The 25117-nt window shown below is 33.8% G+C and overlaps 1 protein-coding gene across 3 annotated transcripts; it reads right to left on the reverse strand.

Annotated features, from left to right (window-relative positions):
* Positions 1-1204: 1204 nt before the first annotated feature.
* LOC134680604 (uncharacterized) lies at positions 1205-24871 on the reverse strand. 3 transcript variants are annotated; one of them, XM_063539712.1, is made up of 6 exons: positions 24807-24871; positions 22028-22112; positions 9086-9209; positions 7010-7173; positions 4572-4785; positions 1205-3340 (listed from the first exon to the last, which is right to left on the reverse strand). In XM_063539712.1, the coding sequence occupies exons 2-6, from the start codon at positions 22101-22103 to the stop codon at positions 2839-2841; spliced, it is 1080 nt and encodes a 359-aa protein (XP_063395782.1). In that variant the 5' UTR covers positions 22104-22112; positions 24807-24871; the 3' UTR covers positions 1205-2838. The 3 variants fall into 3 exon arrangements, with proteins under 3 accessions (XP_063395782.1, XP_063395783.1, XP_063395784.1); XM_063539713.1 differs by lacking the exon at positions 24807-24871 and adding an exon at positions 24744-24791; XM_063539714.1 differs by lacking the exon at positions 24807-24871 and adding an exon at positions 24269-24391.
* Positions 24872-25117: the final 246 nt, after the last annotated feature.

Raw genomic sequence — 25117 nt, forward strand, 5'->3', positions numbered from 1 at the left:
TTAGTTTACAAAATTTTTGAGGTCCCGCTCATTTCACGTTCTTGTTTAGAAGCAAGGCAGTCGCATTTATCACACCTTGCTTTTCCAATAAATCCGTCACGATTCTTAAAACTTTCCTCTATTTGCCCCTTTTTATATATCTTCAATTATGAAGAAATTTCAATTTCAAAAGACAATAAAATATGTTTTGTCAGATAAATGTAGTAATTAACACTTCAGATAGTATCACTTTTACTGAGTTCAACATCTATTAAACACTGGTGAAAAGTTTTTTGCCGTTCCCTCTCGAAGGACGCAGACACTATGCTATGGAATTTCTTTAAATGTTTCATGTATACAAACCTTTCAATGTTAATTAGTTGGAAATGTCAAGATGATTGGATTTATTGCATCTACAACTAACCTCAGTGGACATACCACATTGAATAAATAGAGTTTAATTGGTTTGACAAATAGTTAATGCATTTACCACTGTGGTTTAGCCGCATAAAAAATAAATACGACCATTAAATTAGTTTCAGATACTTATGATATAATCCAGCAAGTGATAATATCAACCCATTGATATATTTAATCTGAATTTCTCACCCTTTTCATATATCATGAAGCATGAAATAGTGACCTATTCCAGCGGCTCATCCCTATCAGTCATTACATAGGAAGTGCCCCCCTAACCCTCCCCCGAGCATGTTGGTGACCTTCTGCTGTTTTTTTTATTTGGTCGGGTTGTTGTCTCTTTGACACATTCCCCATTTCCATTCTCAATTTTATTTTACACATATGGTTTTCATCAGTGTGTATGCACTTTCACACTTAATGAATTTATCTTGGACGGTTCGGTATTTTTGTAATTTATTTTTTTACTGGCTGCTTGCCTAAATAATGAATTATTGTTAAGAATTAAAAGTGTTTGTGTGCTATATAACATCTACCTATTCGTCAAATGAAAAACAAAATGATGATAAATAATATTTAACATGTGCAATAATGAACACAAGATGTTTATTTCATTTCTAATTTTAGATAACACAGGTATGGCTTAACAGTAACAACGGCGGGAACACTTGCATTATGATTATACTTCTTTTACACAATTGTTTATTTTGTATAATATTGACAACGATGTGTAAGCAACACAGACATATCAGACATATCAGGCAAATTTGTAAAAAAATGGACACAATGGTCAATATTGTTTTATAATCCTAATCACTAAAACAAGATATTTAACAAAGAAGCACAAAACTAATAAAAACATACACAAATTACTATAGTACAATACCACAATGTAAACTGATACTACAAATTTCCTTGTTCAGCACTGTAATAAGATCATTGGAGATTATAATATTGGTATAAAAAAAAAATTAGTAAATTTAAACATTACTAAATATTATTGTTATATATACACATATGCACTTTCACGGAACTGCAATCTGTTGATACCTTTATGTTGGCATTTTATGTCTTTAAACTAAATCCATTGGATATTGAATGTGTACTGATTGATATTTTGGTCGTAGATACATATTCTTATAAGTTGTTATTAGCTTCGAACTTGCTGTCAATAACTGTGAGTTCTCTCAAATTGGTACTTCGTGTCTTTTCGATGTAAGGGATGAATAAATACCTTGCGCGTTCGTTCTGTGCTTTTGTTAGAAGTTTTCTGCTTTGTATCGATCTGATGAGTTAAGAATTTTCACCAGATTTTTAAAGTTTGTTCTTATTTTGAATTGTGACATTGATGTCCCAGGTTCGGGAAGTATTGAGCACTCACAAACATGTTTAACCCCGCAAAATTATGTTTATGCCTATTGCAAGACAGAAGCCTGTTGTTCAGTGCAATATTTTTTTTCCGTAAATTGTTTTGTGCTTACATCCGCTTCATTAAATTGCCTTTTAAGCATAAGCAGTTGTTCATTTGTGAATCTAAGAGATAAAACATGAACAAAAACAGTGTAATACAGCATGTTTATTTATCTTTAGATACCAGAATGGTCACCAAAACTGTAATTTTACCGATTGTTTCCTATATCTCTTTGTGATTGTTTTGACAACATATAGCTAAAGCAATGCATGCAAAGAATGGGACTTTACCCTAATCATCGCATCATGTCGCGTCCTTTCGGAGTTTGTGCGATTTCCTAAGTTTTATCCTGTTACCATGATGTATCGATCTGATGAGTTAAGACTTTGCACCAGATTGTTATAGTTTGGTCTTATTTTGAATTGTGACACTAATGTCTTATGTTAGGGGAGTATCGAGCACTGACAAACATTTGTAACCCTGCCAAATTCTGTGTATGCCTATTGTCATGTTGTTCAGTGATTGTCATTTGTTCATGCCATATTATTTTTCGTATATTGCTTTGTTATAAATGCAGCATATTAATTTTCTCAATTGAATTATTTATATTTTTCAGGTTGAGGGCTTTTATAGCTGACTTTTGATATGGGGGATTCTAATTATTGAAGGCCGTACGGTTGTCTGCAAGTGCTTGTATCCGCTTCATTGGATATTTGGAGGCCAGCTGTTTCATTGGCAATCATACCGCATTTTCTTTGTTTTATAATCAAGTTATTATGTTATTCTTTTAACCTATATAAGGCGTTGCAAGAAAACAAAAAACAAAAAACAAAAAAACGTCACAGCAATAGGTTTTTCAACAATTTGAATGAAGGTGATTCCCTATACACTAGAGTTCTGGAGAAAAATAACTTGTCTTTTTAATCTGAAGCAGTTGTTCCTTTGTTTCAGGTTGAGCTAACGATGATCTACGGCGAGGCTCTGCAGAAACGTAAGGAAATTACAATGTTATACCCTTTATTACACAGTAATCATCGTCTGTGTTCATGACAAACAACAGATGACATATCAGAAGGACTCACGTCATATAGTTTTAAAAAATCTTTTAGAATTGTTGGAAGTGTTAACTTGTCAATTACCGGAAATACAGATGTATCTTCATTTACGGATCTGATATGTTTCCGAATTTGTGTTCGAGCAAGGTGTTTTAATCTTGGCGTTCTTCCAAAGTCGTTCACTATTTGATAGTCAGTTCCACTTTTGAAGTGATAATTTTCATAGCGATTCATATCAGCTACGGTAAGTTCATACCCAGCAGCTAAGAATGTTGCCACAAATGTCCTGTCATCGACACAGTAATCATTCTGTCGAGAGAACATACAATGTGATCTTTGTTGACATAAAACATCTCCAAATTTGTACAAGTTCGGATCCACTCCATGTTGTAGTAACATAATTGCTGTAATACAAATAAACCACGGTCCGGATATGTGTAAGGTCGTTGGACGATTTGCTTCATAAACCTTACCTCTCCTGTATAATATATGAAAGAGATATAAGCTTTAATAAAGAGTCTTCATTTACGATGTGACTGAATGACATCATGTGCCAACGATTTGTACGCAAGTCAACAATACATTTTTATCATAATCTGAATATAATTAATTCAAACCATGTTCAACTCTCACTGTTTACTTAAGGTAGTACCAAATACATGTACCTTGCCTAAAAATAATTTTGCTTGTTAAATTTTCATTTTTCATTAAATTTTGACCAAGTGATTTTCTTTGACCCGTCAACGAGAAAAATATAAAACCACACATTTTATCGGAAAAAATTGGATATATAGCAGTTTGACAAACACTGAATTAGATCATTGAGAAGCTTACTATTTCCCAAACAATAGTACGTGCTTAAGAAGTTATCTCTCTGTAGTGTGATGTATCACCTCAAGGTGGTACCCAACACCTTCATTTAAATTAATTTGGCTCGTCTAATTTTCGTAAAACTTTGACAAAGCATTTACTTTCACCCTTTGACAAAAATATAAAATTTTGAAACAAATTGAGCCAACCATTTGATCAGAAAAATTATACTGGTTACATAGCAATTTGACCAACACTGGTTTTGATCATTGAGAAGCTAAATATTCCATTAACAACACAACGCGATTAAAACATTAAGCTGATTTTACAGAGTTATCTCTCTGTAGTGTTATGTTTCCCCTTAAGCTAACGATAGAATAAAGAGTGTCGCTTTTACGTGCAATAATTTCAATCATAAAAGAACATAATGAAACATGTATTTATAAACAGTCATTCATCTTGAGTCAGTCTGATCGATGTGATCCAAATTTTAATACCAAGGTCCAAGGAATAAGATGCTTGGGTTAATCTCGTGTATGTTTTGTTACACTCTAGACCAATTCGTGGTCAACTGAACGGAAGGCTCATCTCTGCTTTATGAGCGTCCTTACAAGGTTTGATTTTATGACATATAACTAATAATAAAATGATACCCACACAAGAGAATCCAAAAATTAAAGAAAAGAGACCTTATAAATACTTATAAGGATAAAATAAAAACTCCTTCGTTTTAAACTGAAAAATCTAAAAGACACAGAAAACAAAATTTATGATACTACGAAGCACTCAATGCCTTTTTGAAAGTTGATCTTGTATTTTTTCATAATCTTTAATAACAAGCTCGACGAGTAAACATAGCAATTAAACCAAAACTTGCTTAAAAATGAAATCAAACTTACCCTAAAAAGAGACATGGTCCCCAAGATGTAGTGTTAAGTTTAACGCCAGCATTTAAATACTGCTCTAGTACTTTTAAAAACATTTGAGGACCACCAGAATGTCTTGAAAATCCAAAGTACTGAAGCCGATTTGGACCAATGATTGCACGTGAGTCAGTTGGTTTCTGTAAATTGATACACTGTGGAAGTCCCTGGAATCTATTTATATCAACTCCTGCAATATTATAATACACTACATATGCTGTACAGGAATGTTGTAAAAATTGAAACGAGAAAATAAAATAAAAAAATATAGAAAAAATAGCTGTTTTGTATTAGTTGCATACCTTGATAATGGTGAAGTTGAAAACATCCCTTCTTAAATTTTACGGACGCCATCACGAGTTGGTTGACCGTTATGGAATAACCGTTTCAAAAATGATATCGGATATGTTCCTTACGTCGTAACTACAATCCCCTTGCCTTTCATGAATTTGACCTACCGAATTAGACTATTTACCGGATTTGTAATCACATTAGTACCACGACGGGTGCCGCATGTGGAGCAGGATCTGCTTACCCTTCAGGGGCACCTGAGATCACCCCTAGTTTTTGGTGGGGTTCTTGTTGTTTATTCTTTAGTTTTCTATGTTGTGTCTTGTGTACTATTGTTTTTCTGTTTGTCTTTTTCATTTTTAGCCATGGCGTTGTTAGTTTGTTTTTGATTTATGAGTTTGACTGTCCCTTTGGTATCTTTCGTCCATCTTTGATAACTTCGCAAAGAATAATAAATCAACATAGAGGTAGATACAGTTTAAAGAATGGCGGCAAGTATCAAACTCATGTGCGTAAATGAATTGACAACGCCATGACTGAAAAAGTAAAGCCCAACAGACAACAGTACACAATACACAACATATGTGTTACAAATAAGGAGTTACGCTCGTTTAGATGCAATAATTAAGTCTGTAAGTTCTTTCGGATACAAGGTCGTAAAACTGATATATGTACTAAGGAAAAAGATCATTGTTTTTTTTTATTTAGTTAACTATTTTTTTTTCTGGTTGAAAATAGGCAAAGAATAACCCCTGAAATGTGAGCTAACATTATTTGACACTTATTTAAGGAAAATCAGTACTGCAGTTGAAGAGTTGCCAACGTCAATAGTCGATTTGACGGTCGCTAATGCAGTTTCACTGGCAACACGTAGCGACGATAGTAAACGGAATTTTGCGACCGTCAAATCAAGATTGACGGTGGCACCTCTTCAACTTCAGTACTGTTATGTCGATTCTAATGCATTACAAAAAGAAATAAAACGTTAGAGTTTGAACAAATTTATAAATTGACATACAAAAACATCCCGCGAAACTTCATGAATAATATTGGCGCAAAAACGTCATGGCTAAAAGTGACATCATACAAATGAAACTCTACAAATTGGAGGTTATAACGTTAGGGTTATGATTCAAATTCGGATAAAATCACATTAAAACGACGATTTTGTAATAAGTGTTGTTTTATTTTCGACAATATTGTAGTAATCGAACTTTTGGTGATCCAATCAATTCAAAATAGCGGATCCGTCCTTATTAGTTACGCCTGGTCAACTGTGGATTTGACAGTAACTTTTAGCCAGTGAACAAAAAAATGTTACATATATTGCATTAGAAAAAAACATATATTTATTTATTTTTATCTCAATTATGATGAAATTGATATGACCACTAATGATTAATTTTCGATGATTTATTGTTTATGTTTATTTGCCAGCATTAGCATTTCAAGTCAGTCTGTTTATAATAATTGTATTTTGTTAATTCATCATTTTCTCTCACTATTAAGGGCAGGTAAAGTTCTGTAGAAAATATTCTTAGTGATACTAATAATTATTACAATAGTCGCGTGGACTATAACGATCAAGATATTATCTAAATCAAACAATTATAACAACCATGAATATCTGTTTAAATATAAAAAAAACAACACTATCCATTATTAGAATAACAGATACTTTCCAAAATCTAATGTAATGATTTACTTAAGTGACAAAAAACGAGTAACACAGTTAACGTAATCTACTGTGCCAAAAAAGTAAAATCACAAAAAACTCCCAGTAAATCTTCAAAACGGAAAGTCCATAATCAAATTGCAATATCTTCACCTTTGTAATTGTTTGGCGTTATAAATATTTTGATATGTGCGTCACTGATAAGTGTTTTGTAGACGAAACGCGCGTCTGGCGTACTAAATTATAATCCTTATATCTTTGATAACTAATTAAACAAATCAACCGAATGGATTACAACCTCCATTTTCCTGACATGGTATATAAATATTCTAAAGAAGAAAATGGTGGATTACAAAAGATAGAAATCAAAGAAGATATAAATGGAATATCTTAATGCATAAGCCGAGAACCAACCGACTACCGGCTACCTCAGCAATATACAACATACCTGCATCTATAAGAAGTTTCACAATTTCAACGCTTCTGTTATTTGCAGCATAGAATATGGGTGGCACACTGTTATCGTAATTTGTATGTTGATCTCCTCTGGCAACTAAATTAACATCTGCACCTTTATTTATCAATTCCTTAACAAGTTTAACATCATTATTCCTGTAATATAAGTTTAATCAGTTGTAAACTGTAATTGCCAATGATTCATGATATTGTAACGCTGTAAAATTACGTTTTTATTCAATTTTGGTCATGTATTTTCTGATTTCTCTTTTGGTTTTAATATAAATAAGGACGATGAAAATATCCCGTCTTTTATATTTTTTTAAATATGCACTTTTCCAAAAATTGTGCAGAATTTATCTTTGTTTCAAATAAAATAATACTTGACATGAGTAAAGTGTTTTCCTGTCCAGTACTATAGACAAAAATGCAAATAACATTTAATTGCATTTAATAAATTGAGGATTTTTCCGTGGAACACAGATGATGCCCCGCTTGCATATCATATAAAGTTATAAAGTTATAAAGGAAGTTTTGTGGTAATAAGCATTGTGAATAAGTGTCGTTTTGGAAGAGGCTAACTTAAGTTAGAGAACGGAAACGTAAAATTCAAAATTTTGGACGTAAGTACGGACGGACAAAGGTAAAAATCAATGCCACCACCACCACGGCGGGGGGCGTCATAAATAAATATCAATGGAAGTTAACCAACAAAATTTTTACCTCTTTTTGTCACCTCTTTTTTAATCTGTGTAAAAGCTTTAGTAACCATGTAACCTCAAGTTTCCAAAATATTCCATAGAAACACCAAAATATTTCTATAGCAACACCAAAATAAAAAAAAACAAAGGTGCTTTGAAAGAACCAAGATATTTGTTTATGACCAAAGGTTTCTTTTACTGCAATGAGATGTAGGATTAATTTCCTACAATTGTCAAATTCAAGGGGACATTTTTTTTATCCTTTTTCGCAACCGGATGTGACGTTTTATTATACTTTGCTGGCATTACACACAAAGATCGATATAAAGACGGTTGTGAAAATGTTCCACTAATCAATGTGCTAAAGTGGTTACCCCGATTTTTTTACGGTTAAAAAATGGTCTTCAGAAACATTGTGATAGTGTATATTCAACCAGCGATGAAGTGCTTCGGAAGGGTAAGCAGTTCCTGTCTAGTGACACATATCGTGTTACTCCATGTACTCATTGCAAATAAACATCTAGCTACAACCGAGAACAATAGACGCAATCGATATTCATTTTTTTAATGTTAACACTCGTTTGTAGCTAGACTAGTATCAAATAGACAATAGTATACCAATTCATAAGTAATGTTAAGGATGTCTGCTGGTCATGTTTTGGAATTTTTGTCAGATTTTCGGAATTCTTCGATTTTATCAATTTGAATGCCTTAAAACAAATCCCCATGAACTCCTATTTTTCTTTTGATAAATCTTTAACATGAATAATTATAAGTCATTTGTAAAAGTCTTATAAACTTTTATTTATTTTTTGATAGTATTTGAGAACTTTAGGTGGTCAACGATATAGCAATGAAAAATCAACTGAGATCATTTTCCCCGCCAAAATTCCAATGGATAATATCTCGAAAACAAGCACATTGACCACTATATTTAATGGGCTTTTTTGATTCCTCAATTTATTCCCTATCAATACATACTAGTTTTATTAAAAGTAATTTATTCTGAAACTGAGCAGCAAACATCCTTAAAATAAGTCATTTTCTGACAAAATGAAACAGTATGCCTATTCCCTATCATGGTGATGTTGTGGTTAAGTTTACATTCGCATGGCCGGTGACGTATACATATCAGGAGACGCTTATTCTGTCGACGTACTGGTTTACCTTCTTTTAGTTTTTGTTGATAAGAATATCAGTAAAGTACTGGTGCCTTAATTTAATAACATCGACTTCATATGTAAAAAAGTACTTAGAAGTACTTAACTCAAAGGTGAACTAAAAATGGGGTAAACCCATTAAACCCGACGAAACAAACGCTCGACTATTTCATCCAATGGATGACGTTATATACAATATTTACTTACAAACAAGCGATTGTTAATGCCGTTAGTTCTGTTTGTCTTGTCCATCGATCAACTACTTCACCAAAACGTTTCGTTTCTGTCTTTTCACGCATGATAATTGTCCGGTCAACATTATCGCTCTCTGCTGTAAACACAAAAAAATAAAATATCAACCCTTCTTGGTATCAACTGTAATACAATGAAATCTTATCGAAGAAACAATAAAATTTCAAATAAGCTACAATGAAATGTAAGTGATTTGTGCTATGTTATGACTCCTACAATTCATAATGTTAATCATTTCAAACTTTTCGGTCGTTCTCTATTGTTGCGGTATATATTATTTCTATGATTCCGGTTATTATATTGTACAGCTGGTTTTTGTAGTGTACTGTACGATTGTTCAAGGTAAATGGACGGTTTGTCGCACAAAAATATATTGTTCAAACCCCGCTACGTTCTGAATGTCGTTGCCAAAGTAAAGAGTCTGCACTTAAGTGGTTGTAGTTGGTTGCAATATATCTTTTTTGCTTTTTCGTTGATTTTTGTGTATGTAGATCGTTATTTTTTTTTACTTTTCTGGATTGAATTCTTTTCCATTTGAAATATCTAAGCCCTTATAATGTAAACTGTGATATAGATTTTGCTCAGTATTGAAGGTTATAAGATGGCCATGATTAACCAACTTGTACGTCATTTTATCTGTTTTGGAGGGATGCCTCATCTCTGATATTTTAAGTTCTGAATGCTTATTGAATATCTTTAATTTTGTCCTTTTACTCATTTGATTCGATCGTCAATGATAAGTCTGTGGTAAACGAAACGTGCGTCTGCCGTACAAAATGATAAGCTTGATATCTATGATGAAATTGAGAAAGGAAATAGGGAATACGTCAAAGAGACAACAACCTGACCAGAGAACAAACAACAGCAGTAGGTCACCAATAGGTCTTCAATACAGCGAGAAAATCCCGCACTCGGAAGCGTCCTTCAGCTGGCCCCTAAACTTCAAGAAAAGTCCGAGTCCGATGTCAGAAGAGATAACAAAAGAAAATAAATAAAATGACAATAATACATAAATAACAACAGACTACTACACTACCAATAATTTACCCATACTTTTTTGGTACATTTCTACCCTCGTGCATATCAGTACTGCAAGGAAAGACTGAAAACTTATAATGTTATACTTTCAATGAAATCAGTACTGATTTTGTCAGTACTATTTCAGTACTGATTTTGTCAGTACTGTTTCAGTACTGATTTTTTCAGTACTGTTTCAGTACTGATTTTTTCAGTACTGTTTCAGTACTGATTTTTTAAGTACTGTTTTAGTACTGATTTTTTCAGTACTGTTTCAGTACTGATATTGTCAGTACTGTTTCAGTACTGATATTGTCAGTACTGTTTCAGTACTGATATTGTCAGTTCTGTTATTTTCAGTACTGATTTTTTCAGTAAAGTTTAAGTACTGATTTTTTCAGTACTGTTTCAGTACTTATTTTTCAGTACTGTTTCAATACTGTTTTAGTACTTATTTTGTCAGTAATGTTTAAGTACTGTATTAGGACGGAATTGGTGACCAACTTTGTTTTTACTGTTCCAGTACTGATTTATTTAGTTATGATCAGTACTTTTAGTTTAGATATATATATACACACGTATATATTTCTGTTTTATTGTATCAATCTGATTTATCATAACTGTTTTTGTACTGCATACATTTCAGTACACGCATTAATAGATCACTGTGTTATTTACAATGTTATTTTTCCTAACCAAATGTTAATGTTTTAATGCTTAATCGATGCTCAATGAAAACCCAATAAAGTATATAATTATGTTTTAATAGCAAGATATTGCTGGTCTTGGGTTGTACTGTACATTTGGGTTGGTATTTTTTGTCTCTTTGACATATTGTATGCTTCCATCCTTTATGAATGTTGTTATTCATTCTAATTTTTTTTGTGCTGTTTTTTTTTTTATATCTGATTTTGCTTTGCTTCAGCAGCTATTTAAGAAATGTTCTTGTATATATGTTTTTCGGCTTTATGCCTAACTTACATTATATTTGATAATACCATATTATCTGTGTCCTGCTTAGGTAAAGTCAAAACATAATTACCAAGACTTGAAAATTACAAATGTATAATTATATTGCTTTCAAATAGACTTTAGTGTGGATGTATTGTTATCCAGTGGCAAGTTAAGTGCCTGATTGGGACAAGAATAAAAACAACTACTCATTTTGTACTACACTGATTAAATATGCACTAACGAGCTAACTGTTTAACATGCCATCACAACAAGAAGTGAATCCGCAGGTGACGTGGTACCTAACATGAACAGGTAACTTAAGACTGGGACTGTTTTTCTCTATCATGATGTGTTGTGTGAGGGAATAATAAGCATAAAAACAATATTTCAGTCTTAAATTTGAATTCTGTGGTTTTAATAATACTATTTTTTGCCAAAACTGATTATTTCATAACAAAAAATAACATAATGCCAGCCTCATTTATATGCTCATTTGTAAGATTTTTAATGATAAAACCATGTACAGATTTCCTTTTTTCTATATAAACATTTACCAATTCTTTTCACTTGTAATTTGTCCAAAGCTAGCATGTATGAAGTATATATCCTGGTACATTGCATGAAGGGAACTCTTACAAATTTACAACTGCACCAATTGTTACTGAACATATTTATATGCTAGTATACATATATTATAGAAATCATATTTACAATCTGTTTGTTGATTTATCACATTGAATAACAAATATTAATAATTTTTTACAAACATATGTAAAAGATGTTTAGAACTGTTGAAAATGTACACTTATTTTAGGTCATCAACTATATTATTTTTTTCAAGCAATCTGATCTAATCTGGTACAAACTTGATACAATAAGGTTAAAACCTAATCACAGTTGGTAACAACTATTATTAAGATTGTTCTTGATAATTTCTATTTATGCTTGCAAGATAAATTTGATCAACTTGGTTGCTATGTACATGTTGTATGTTTGGCTGTTTATATTACAAACACAATGTAGGCAGAGTTTAAGTCATACTAGAATTTGATTGGACAATGAAAATTAACTTCACTTCGCACATAGTTAAGTTAAAAAACATAGCAAGCAACTGTTCAAAGTTTCACTGTTCATGCATGCTTTTATAGAAAAATTGTAATGCAGCATGACCAGTAAATGCCATTCCCTCAACAATACATCAAATAAAAAAATATAAATTTCTGTAGAAACTAAGGTTAATTCAATTCTATATTCTCAACATAATGAAAATTGAACTATCATATAATAAATATTTCTTCTTATAATTTCTATACTATATGCAATGCCAAAACATGTTAAATTTATAATAAATACATGTAATGCAAATATTTTATTAAACCAGTCTTCATAGAATTGTGTCCTCAGTCAATATACCTCTTTCAGGTCAATATATCCTTGTGTTGACCAAAGGCTATATTTGTATAATATTGGTAACATCTTCAATATTTGAATGAATAAGGTTACAAAAACATAGTGACCATAACACTTTACCAAGGCTTAGATATAGGAAGATGTGGTGTGAGTCCCAATGAGACAACTCTCCATCCAAATAACAATTTAAAAAATTAAACCATTATAGGTCAATGTATAGAGACTGGTTCACACCGAACGGCTATAAAGGGCCCCAAAATTACTGGTGTAAAACCATTCAAACAGGAAATCTATGTTTAGGACAAAATCACAATTCTATTATTTAACCACCAAATTTTTTACAATTCATTCAGTTAAAAAAAAAAATTTGCAAAGAAAGAAATTAACACTATTAAATTTTGAAGCAATTATGGAAATAATACAGACAGAACACAAATATTTATTATTGATAAATGATTCCTAGTGTCTATCAACCAAAAATATGCTATACAGAAGAAAAAGAGACAAAAATTTCAACCCTTGCCCTATACCTGTAGCCAATGTAGAAAAGTAAACGCACAACAATAAGCACATTAAAATTCAGTTCAAGAAAAGTCCAAGTCTGATGTCAGAAGATGTAACCAAAGAAAATAAATAAAATGACAATAATACATACATAACAACAGACTACTAGCAGTTAACTGAAATGCCAGCTCCAGCCCTCAATTTAACTAGTTGAAAGATTATGTCGTCATCATATGAATATCAGGTACTATCGCTCCCGTTAGGGGTTTAGTATTATACCATCATAAAATATATGAGAAGAACATAACCCATGTCATGCCAACAACTGGTTTTAAAATATTTTCGATATCACAAACTAGTCAAAACATTTACTAAATTTTTTCATCGGTAAAAAGACATCATTCGTAAATATAGCTCAACATGGAGACTTCTAATACGTTTAGATACATGTATTTCACATACAATTTTTTTTATAGAAATATTGTTTATAAAGCACAAAGGTGTCAGTATTCACCTCAGAAACTTACAAAACCTTTGAATAGACTTAGGCAGCAACCTTTTGATTTTCGGGGGGGGGGGGGGGGGGGGGGGGCTATGTTTTTTTTTTGGAAAAAAAAGTTTGTTTCCATTTTTTGGAGAAAAAAATAATTTGTTTTTGATTCTGAGAAAAAAAATTTGTTTGTTTCACCCTCAGCTGCCACTTTATGTAATGCTAAAAAAATAATTTGTCAAGAAAAAAAACCCATGCCCCCCCCTTCCAGAAAATCAAATGGTTGCTGCCTTATTAAGAAGGGATATAATTACGATACTGTCGTCAAGTCATTAAAGATTGCATATTTTGGCGTTAATATTGAGTCACTGATAAGATCTTTGCATCGGAACTAAAAACATTTATTCTAAAAACAGTTGTTGGCATGACACGGGTTATGTTCTTCTCATATATGTTATGATGGTATGATAATAAACCCCTAACGGGAAGGATTGTGTCTGATGTTCATATGATGAAATCATAATCTTTCAGTCAGTTTAATTGAAGTCTGGAGCTGGCATGTCAGTTAACTGCTAGTAGTCTGTAGTTATTTATGTATTATTGTCATTTTGTTTATTTTCTTTGGTTACATCTTCTGACATCAGACTCGGACTTCTTTTGAACTGAATTTTAATGTGCGTATTGTTATGCGTTTACTTTTCTACATTGGTTAGAGGTGTAGGGGGTGGGTTTAGATCTCACAAACATGTTTAACCCCACCGCATTTTTGCACCTGTCCCAAGTCAGGAGCCTCTGGCCTTTGTTAGTCTTGTATTATTCTAATTTAAGTTTCTTGTATACAATTTGGAAATTAGAATGGCGTTCATTATCACTGGACAAGTATATATTTGTTTAGGGGCCAGCTGAAGGACGCCTCCGGGTGCGGGAATTTCTCGCTACATTGAAGACCTGTTGGTGACCTTCTGCTGTTGTTTTTTATTTGGTCGGGTTGTTTTCTCTTGGACACATTCCCCATTTCCATTCTCAATTTCATGTGTGTCCGATGCAAAGACCCAATAAGTAAAATCAATATTAAAGCCAAAGTATGCAATCTTTAATGACCTGACAACAGCATCGTAACTATATTCTGACTTAGTCTTAATAAGTCTGTTTGGGGGTTTTGATAGCTTCTGAGGTGAATAATGACATTTTTGTGCTTTGTAAAGAATATTACCATAAAAAATTGGATGTGAAATACCCGAACGTATAAGATTTCTGCATGTAGAGTTATATTTACGAATGATGCCCTTGTACCGATGATAAAATTTAGTAAACGTTTTTACTAGTTTGTGATATCGAAAACCCTGTTGTAATTAATGATGAATATATTTACAATCATACGACATTATCTTTTTTATATTTAAGAGAAAAAATGCAGTCTGTAGGATTTGTTTTAAAAGTGCAAATATTTTTCATACATCCTTGTATTAAAATCTGTCATCAAATTTACTCAGAAAACATAAACAATCCTCTTTATATTTGAAGTATTCTCTGTTCGTAAAAGATTTCTAAACATTTGAAAAGGAGTATATACCTTTACCTTTTATTTAAAAGTAATAATTTACTCACAAATCATAATTATATTAACAAAAAGAATGCTTGCGTGAAAGAATGAAAGGAGCAGGTTCAGTTAGGCCCCTTTTTGGCCCAAAAATATAGCAGTTTTACAAAATTGTTATTTATTGGACAGCAGAATGCTTCTGCTACATAAATATGGGCTGTTTTTTTACAATACAATGCACATATATCGGGTATTAGCACCTGTGACGGATGGGTTAACTAAAAGTCTAGACAGGCAGTAAAACATCGTCTGGTTCGTTTGATCGTATAATCTCAACTCAATATAGCAACATGATACATAACAATAGCACAACGTTAACAGAAGATAATGATGACGTTAACAATGTGAATGGAAACGGCGTTAAAAGTAGTGTTAACGTTTGACGCGTAAGTTAAACTGTCTCTAAATCACCGACATACTCGGGGCCGTTAGATGCAATGTCCATTAGCTGTGATTTGTAGTGGCATGCGGAAAGAACAAAAATAGATTGATCTCACAAATAATGAAAAAAGGATTAAATTATTAAATTACGTAAAAAACTCTTTGAATTTACAGTCTTTTCACAAATAAGATAAAATAACAAGTCTGTTCACACACGTTAGTTTCTTCGTTCACTTCGTCTCAGATAACAGTCCATGCTGTAGACTTCTAATGGGTAGAGTTTCGTCACGGGTCGATTTGTAATTCCTGATTTGGTACGCACCATAGCGACGCGTACTAAGCCGTCCTTGCCTTTAATAGTGTCCTGCACAACTCCAAGTTTCATATGCACGCACTTTGATTCGTCGTGTATCTGAACAACATCGCCTTCTTTGATCTTCCGAACGTCGACTCCAGCTCTTTGGTGATATTCTCGCAATGAAGTAAGGTATTCTCCTTTCCATCTTGTCCAGAAGTTCTCAATCAATTGTCTCTGTCGTATCGCTTGATTGTTCAAGTTTGTGTGTGTTAATTCACAAATATTTAGATTGTCAATAGCACTTTTTGACGATCCATACGGTAAAGTTGTTATCCTTCGTCCATGTATAAGATGGGATGGTGTAAGCGGCTCCGGATCTCTGATATCTGTTGAAATATACGTCACTGGTCGATCGTTGAGTGTGGCTTCGATCTCTGTTAATACAGTCCTTAGAGTCTCATTGTTGACATGTGCACGTCCTAATACTTTCTTAAGTGATATTTTTGTTAAGCCAATCATTCTTTCCCACATGCCCCCGAACCATGGAGCTCTATTTGGGATGAACTTCCATTCAATGCCATAATTCTGAATATTTTCTTTAACTTTTCTAGAATTGCAAAGTCGTGAAATTTCGTTTGAAGCAGCTTTAAATGTTAGCGCATTATCTGACATCATTATTTTCGGCACTGATCGTCGACTTACAAATCTCCGGAAACACAATAAAAAAGATTCTCCGCTGAGATCGTAAACTAATTCCAAATGTACGGCTCGAGTGACAGCACATGTAAATAGGCAAATGTAAACCTTCGATTCTTCGTTGTGTCTGTTTCTTGTCGTTAGCGCACCTGTGAAGTCTACACCGGTTATGCTAAAGGGTGTGGCATCTTGAACTCTCTCTTTTGGTAATGGTGGAATTTCTGGTGCGGGATAAGATTTTCCGATTACTTTTCGGCACGTTACACATTTCATCAATATAGATTTGACGCACTGTCTTAATTTCGGAATCCAAAATGTTTGTTGTATGTATGCTAGAGTGATATTTATTCCTGAATGTAGTGTATTCTCATGTGCTTCTAACACTATCAAATGTGTGAGACGGTCCTTTGCCGGTAACAGATATGGAAACTTGACTGTTTCTCCTACTGTCGCATTGTCTATTCGGCGGCCACCACATCGTAATAATTGCTTTTCGTCTAGAAAGAGCTTTAATTGTCGCACAAGTGTTTTGCGTTTTGTAGAATTATCTATACAATTTATTTCGTCACTAAATATTTTACCTTGTGTATATCTTATCCATAGGAATTTTGCATTTTCAATTTCATCACTACGTAACAAATCTTTCTTTTGTTCAGTTTCCGTTGCTCTGCAGTTCGTTGCGAATCTCATTACATATGCGGTAATGCGGGTTAGTTTTCTATAAGAATTGTACCGTTCGATATCTATGATTTCTCCTATACCAATACGTACATTTTGATTATTCTCCATAGTTTCAATTTTGTCATCGTTCTCCAACATTGTTGTACATACACTAGACGTTACATTGTTTCCGTTCCATGTCGGCCAATCTTCTTTGCTGTTTAACCATTTAGGTCCACTAAACCACATTTCATTCTGTTGCAGTTCTTCAGATGTTATACCACGTGTAAGTAGATCTGCGGGATTGTCTTTCGTAGGGCAGTATCTCCATACATTATCTCCACACAAACTTTTAATTTCTTCAATTCTGTTTTTGATAAATTGTCTCTGTGGTTTTACGGATGAAAGCCAACTAAGTACGATTTGACTATCACTCCAAAATTGTATTTCACTGAAAGTTTCTGGAAAGTTTTTGCAGATATGATCAGCAAGTCTTGCTCCAATAACAGCCCCCATAAGCTCTAGTTTTGGCAAAGTTATAGTCTTGATAGGCGCAACTCGATTCTTTGCCATTACTATTGTTGGTTTTCTGTCATACAAGATGTACGCGCATGCGCCGTACGCATGAGTTGAAGCATCGGTAAATACATGTAGAGTTGGTAAATTTCTGTTATTCTCGTTTTGTGTCTGTGTACTTCGATGAATCTCTGTTTCTAAGCTCGATGCCAGATCTCGTGAAATTAATATCCATTTTGATTGGATATCTTCCGGTAATACTTCGTCCCACTCCAAGTTTAGCTTCCAAAGTGATTGCATAAAGATTTTCGCCTTTACAGTAACTGGGCTTAATAGTCCTAACGGATCGAAAATCTTGGATGATTGCCGTAAAACATATCGTTTTGTCAGTTTTCCTTTTTTGTCCATCTCGAACGTGTTACTTTGGTAAAACAACTTGTCCGATTTAGCGTTCCATTGCATACCAAGAATTTTAGTGAGCTCATCTTTGTCTAAGTTTTTTTCTTTGCTAGCGATTTCTTGTAATTTTGGACTGTTTGAATTCCATGAGCGTAGGTTGAATCCGCCTTTCGAAAGTAATTCTCTCGATCTCCTGTAATAATCTATTACGTCATTTTCGTTATCAAAGCTAGTTAAAATGTTGTCCACATATAACCCATTTTCAAGTGTATCTGAAAGTTTCCCCGGATTTTCTTTAAAGTGCTTGAGAAGTGTGGCGCTCAAAATAAATGGCGAACATGTAGCTCCGAAGAGTACGGACTTAAAGCGATATGTTATTAGCGGACTTGATGTGTTTGTTGGATCGCTAAGCCATAAGAACCTCGTTGCATCTCGGTCTTTCTCGTCGAGCTGTATTTGTAGAAATGCCTTTTCTAAATCTGATGTTGTAGCATATTTCTTAGCGCGAAATCTCATAAGTATTCCCGTAATATCATTCATAACAGGTGGGTTTGATTCTAAGCATTCATTTAGACTTGGATTATCTCTTCCATCTTTGCAGCTACAATCATAAACAATGCGTATTGGCGTAGTAGATGATTCCTTTGAAACAGGATGATGCGGGATATAGTGCACGGGTCGATCGGTAGGAAGTTTTGTTTCCTCAACCTTTTCAATAAAATGTCTTCTCTCCTGCTCCATTATGATATCTCCATATATTTTTAATAAATCAGGTTTGTTTGCTAGACGTCTAATAACGCTTCCTGTCCTCTGTTTAACCAATTCCAAGTTATGCGGCAGCGGAAGGAAATCTGGTTTCCATGGTAACTTAGCTGTGTACTTTCCATTTTCTAGTATTATAGACTTTTCTCCGTATTCTCGTACAACTTCAGACTGACTTTTAATGGTATCGCTTCCTGAAACCCCCAACGCTTCTAAGTTCCAAAACTTTTCCAAGTCGCAAACAACGGCTCTGTGATCAGTCAAAATATTCAGCATTGCTGACTGTTTGGAAGTACTTCCGTTCTTAGTAAGTACGGGTCCCGACAAGAGGTAACCAATTTTCGACTTAACTGCGGTCGGTCCATTTCCTCTAATTATTTCATCTTCAACTATTGACCAGTAATAGTCTGCGCCAATCAATAAAGATATGTTAAACTTGTCTTCTGCGCATATCGGATGTGCGAGTCGTAAACCACGTAAGTATGGCAGTGCTTTGATTTCCTTTTGTGATTTTGTCTGAATAGGAGCGGCAATTTTCGGTACAATTATTACGTCTATTTTAATTCTTTGATTATCAACTGTTTCAATAGCTATGTTTGCTTTATCAAGATGACGAACTTGTCCTTCGTTTCCTCCAAATCCAGATATTTTCAGTGCAATCTTTTCGGTGGACTCAATTTCTAATTTTCTAGCTAAATCTTCAGTTATGAATGAGTTCTGTGCTCCCTCGTCAAGTAAAATATTTGTCATTATCGATCGATTTTCGGACCAAACTGGAGTTACGGCAGTTTTTAGTAAAACATCTGTATGTGCAGTAACAGTAGAATGCAATGATGTGGTTAGCTCCAGTGGCGTTTCCTCTACGGCGGTATGTGATACGGTCTTTTGTGTACTATACTGGTTTTCTATTAAGCTCTTTGGTTCTGTGTTATGTACTTGTACATGTATACTCGTGTGATGTCTCTTTCCGCACTGGCGGCATTTAAATTCTGATTTACATTCAGCTACTCTATGACTTCCGAAACAGTTAAAACATACCTTTTTTCGCTTCACAATTTCTATTCGTTTCTCAACATCTTTCACGTTTTTGCATGTATTTGGATGATGGGATTCTTCACAAAATAAACATTTCTTACGTGACTGTTTCCTGTTCTTTCCTGGAAATGTTTCGGCAATAAACGAAGCGGTCGGTAAAATTTCTAAATCTTCATTACTTGGACCTGTAGATTGTCCTGCGCCCTGTACGCATACTTCCCTCTTAATTGCTGTTCTCAATGATTCGATGTCCCAGTCGTCGTTTCCGCGGTCTCGGGTTATGTTTTTTCGTACATCGGACGGCAACTTATTGTATATTATAGGCGTAAGAATGGCTCCAAATGTACTCTCGTTTGTTCCTAACGATTCTAATCCGCGTATGCTACACTCAATTCTGTCGGAAAAGTTTCTCAAACTGTCTGCGTTTGACCTCGGTGCGGGTAAATCAATTAAATTCTGAATATATGCGTTCGTGATTTTGTGGTTCTGACCAAACCTCTCTCTCAGTATTGATACGGCTTGATAGTAATTTGCACTTGTGAGTGGTAAACCGGCGATACATTGCGCGGCTATTCCCTGAATTTGATTTTGCAAATATGTAAACTTCTGCACGTCTGTTAAAGTATGGTTATCGTGTATTGTTGATTGATACGCATCCCAGAAAGGTTGCCAGTTTAACAAATTGCCATTAAAATATGGTAGATTCAATTTTGGTAGCTTGTGGTAGATGCTAGAATTTGTTGCGCTCATTGACGATCTGTATTGCATATCATTATTCTGCATGGGATGTGGAGTATTACATGTAGATGTGGAGTTGATGAAAACAAAATCTGCTGCATTTGGATTTAAGTTCTGATTAGAGCTAGTTTCATTTGATTTATTTTTCTGTTTTGAACTTGATGAATTGCGTACTTTTGTCAAAATCCGTTCTATATCTAAAACATACCGATCTGAGTCTTCTATCTCTGCTTCCATGTTTTCCTCTGCAATCTCCTCTAATATTTCATTATCAAGTTCCGAAAGAATATCCCTCTTTTTCTTCAAGGTTTCAAATAGGCTTTCTATTTCGTCGCGTTGTGTTGTTTCTTTCTCTAATTCCTCTTCAATCTTTGAAATTAATCTTCTTGCGGCTCCTCGATGGCCCACTCTAATGGCTTTCTTTTTCGTCATTATCCTGGTCACGGCACCAATGTGACGGATGGGTTAACTAAAAGTCTAGACAGGCAGTAAAACAACGTCTGGTTCGTTTGATCGTATAATCTCAACTCAATATAGCAACATGATACATAACAATAGCACAACGTTAACAGAAGATAATGATGACGTTAACAATGTGAATGGAAACGGCGTTAAAAGTAGTGTTAACGTTTGACGCGTAAGTTAAACTGTCTCTAAATCACCGACAGCACCATTAAGTCATGCTAAATTACTGAAATCTTCACAATTTTAGCATTTTAGTTAAATTTTAGACAGTTTTCGTGTAAAACGAAAGTGGCCGCATTCGTGTTCATCCTTAATATTGGAATGTAACTTGTATTTTATGATAAGACATAACATATTTAAAGATTGAGGACGAACACGGATGCGGCCACTTTAATTTTTTGACAAAAAACATTTGAAAAGTGACATTTTTAACATATTTGGTAGATATTTCATATGAAAGCTTGAATCGGATCGTCTTAATGACTAAATCAGTAAAAATCTTTCACATAAACTAATTGATTCATGTGAAATAGCTCTAAAGTGTAAAAAAGTGGTCAAAATCTTCCGTCAGATGAACTTGAAATTTGAGGCTAAAATTGGTCCTTATCGGACCTACTCCTTTACAACATTAATTGGATTCAGACCAGTTGTTCAAACCGTATTTTAAGCATCTGAAATGCCCTTTTGATCCAATAGTATTAGACAGTTATAAGCATGACAGAATAAGGTATTCCATCGAAACACCGTTAACCAGGTGAGTTTGTATGTAGAAACTTTCATATTTGGAAAACCTTTGTTGATAAGTTCAATTCACTTCCCTGGAAATATAACTGAGATTGCGATTGCTTTTTAAATTTGATAGATGTAATATAGAAATATATGCACATGATGCATATATTTTTTGTGTATCATGTGGATATAACAGAAAGTTATGAAGAAAATAACCAACACACATCTGATTTTGTATCTTACAAATTTGCCAAGCTGTCTTTAAAGCTGTATCTTTAGAACATGTTACTCCCTCGGAGTTTGACCAAAGTTGTCCCATATTTTTTTCCTGAAAAAAAAACCCCCATCGACAGTGTTCAATGTTGCAGTAAAAAATTACATGAAGTCTATTTTTTGCCTGATTAAATCAAATATGTAATAAAAAAATATATCTTCATGTGCTACTTTTTTAGTTAAATGAGGTCGAAATTTTATATATTTAATCAAAATTCTAATTTGTGGCCGTATATTTTCTTTTCGAAAGAAAGACATAACTTTTTGTTTTAAAAAATATCACACAAATTGTTTTTTGTTACATAATTATTAATTTCTGTATTTTATAAGTATCCTAAAAATGTATGATTTTTTTATTCAGGAATAACTCATATTTATCAAATTGTCATGAATTTAGAAAAAAAAACATCATTTTTTGTGTATATTTATAAAAACTAAAATTTCGTCCACATAATCTGCCTGCAAAATGAATGAAACAAAATGGTGTTTTTAAAAGATAAAGGTCCATGCACTCGTTTTCAAAATTAATCAGTTTGAATGATAAAAATCAGTCGAAAATTGCATATTTTCTCGATATGTCACAGATAATCTTCTGTAATACACGGTCTTTGCATCTGAGAAGTAAAATTAACCAAATTTTATTGCTAACAATCTTATATATATATATATTTATAAACGAGTCTAAATTGAAAACTACGTTCAAACATATATTTATATATATACAACTCGTCTAAACATCAACCCAACAATGTTAGATCTGTAAATTGGCTTTCGCAAATATTTGGTTGTTCCCTCGCCGGGATTCGAACCCATGCTACTGTGATATCGTGATACCAAATCGCCTGCACTGCAGCCGTCCCGCTAGACCACACGACAACCTGGGCTTCACAAAAATAAAGTTTTCTGTGGCAGTGTGTTACCTTTCCTCGTCAGTCTAGCGGCGTACTACAGTACATGATATATAAGGCATGTAGATGTTATTGTTACAGATCAGCTAAATTATCTATAGTAAACGATCAATAATGGTGATACATGGCTGTGTACATTATGCATATACAACTCGTCTAAACATCAACCCAACAATGTTAGATCTGTAAATGTTCTTTCCTCGCCGGGATTCGAACCCATGCTACTGTGATATCGTGACACCAAATCGCCTGTACTGCAGCCGTCTTGCTAGACCACACGATCACCTGGGCTCTACAATAATAAAGCTTTCAGTGGCCGTGTGTTACCTTTCCTCGTCAGTCTAGCGGCGTACTACAGTACATGATATATAAGGCATGTAGATATTATTGTTACCGATCAGCTCAATAATCTATAGTAAAAGATTCTACAAATTCAAGTAAGATACAGGCACAGAAAATAATTATATTTATAAGTACGTCTGAGTCAGTGACAACTCTACAACAGATGTATCCATCGGATCGCCATCAATGATGGTGATACATGGCTGTGTACATTATGCATATACAACTCGTCTAAACATCAACCCAACAATGTTAGATCTGTAAATGTTCTTCCCTCGCCGGGAATCGAACCCATGCTACTGTGATATCGTGACACCAAATCGCCTGCACTGCAGCCGTCTTGCTAGACCACACGATCACCTGGGCTCTACAATAATAAAGCTTTCAGTGGCCGTGTGTTACCTTTCCTCTCCAGTCTAGCGGCGTACTACAGTACATGATATATAAGGCATGGAGATATTATTGTTACCGATCAGCTCAATAATCTATAGTAAAGGATTCTACAAATTAGTGTTAGATACAGTCACAGAAAAAAAATATATTTATAAGTACGTCTGAGTCAGTGACAACTCAATATATAGCATGAAAGTTTAGTTATATGTTGAAAAAAATGTGGTATCTGTAATCTTTGTTCTGTGTGCTGTATGTGAGAGCCACAGGGTAGATAAGTGAATAATTATTGATTCGCCCTCTTTGAATACAGTTATTCTTATTATTGTCACATTCACCATCAAAGGTAGGTATTATGACAAGGGGAAAAAGAAGGGGCGTAATTCATGAAAAAAGAATGAAAACTGACAAGCTCCAGAAAGGCAAGGCTCACACTTTTGGGGAATATTAATGCCGAAATTGTGTATTTTCTAATAGAAAAGGTACAGTATCTATACCCCCCTTTTCTGATCAAATATTCTACTGATCACTATATATATTTGTCACATATTATTAATTATTGATACATTACCAACTGATATTTTTCATATTCTTCATGTCAGTGCCTTTACTATCCGAGTGAGCCAAACATCTATGATTGCTGAATGCATTTCATTTGAATTCTGATGGATATTTGTCCATTTTTCAATCATAATAATAGTTATCAAAGGTACACGGTTTATAATTTAGTACGCCAGACGCACATTCCGTCTTCATAAGACTCATCAGTGACGCTCATATCAAAATATTAATGAAGCCAAACAAGTACAAAATTGATAAACATGACTGAATCGGCATATGTATATGGTCAACTAAAAATCAAGGACGAGGTAAAGGATGCTGCCAAACCAATTTTTCGTAAAAAAGTGACTGTATTAATTCGTGAGTAATATGAGTTGTTTTTTCAGTACTGTAATCGGTTTTGACAGTTAGTATTTACTTTCCCCCTTTTTTATTTTAGCCTTGAGTTCGTTGTTTTGTTTGATTATTTTTCAATGTCCGCTTACCTAAATAACAAGTTATCGTGCAGAATGGCAAGTACTTGCTGTACAATTTATAAATATACATACCTTTCATTCACATGATAAATGATAACAAACACTTGTAATGATAAACACAAGATGTGTATTTCATGTCTATTTATAGATGAAATAGGTATGTCACAACGGCGGGAACATTTGAATTACAATTCTGAGCAAATACATCTTTTGGAGTTTTTTGTAGTTTTATTCAATATCATATCCAAGGCGCCCAGTCACTTGTCTTTGGCAAAATCACCTTATACCTACATATATAAAAATATATGTATACATTTGTTGCAGATACAAATACCTCTAATGAGTCATTTTGTTCGTCGAATTTTCTTGATTTACAAGGTGTA

This window comes from Mytilus trossulus, chromosome 8 (assembly GCF_036588685.1).
Source record: "Mytilus trossulus isolate FHL-02 chromosome 8, PNRI_Mtr1.1.1.hap1, whole genome shotgun sequence".
Classification (NCBI taxonomy): domain Eukaryota; kingdom Metazoa; phylum Mollusca; class Bivalvia; order Mytilida; family Mytilidae; genus Mytilus; species Mytilus trossulus.

Coding starts and splice junctions, on each gene's coding strand:
- LOC134680604 (XM_063539712.1), bottom strand. CDS start 22,103: ATGGGACAACTTTGGTCAAACTCCGAGGGAGTAACATGTTCTAAAGAT. Junction 7,174..9,085: donor GCATTAACAATCGCTTGTTT/GTAAGTAAATAT, acceptor CTTATATTACAG/GAATAATGATGTTAAACTTG. Junction 4,786..7,009: donor GAAACTTCTTATAGATGCAG/GTATGTTGTATA, acceptor ATAATATTGCAG/GAGTTGATATAAATAGATTC.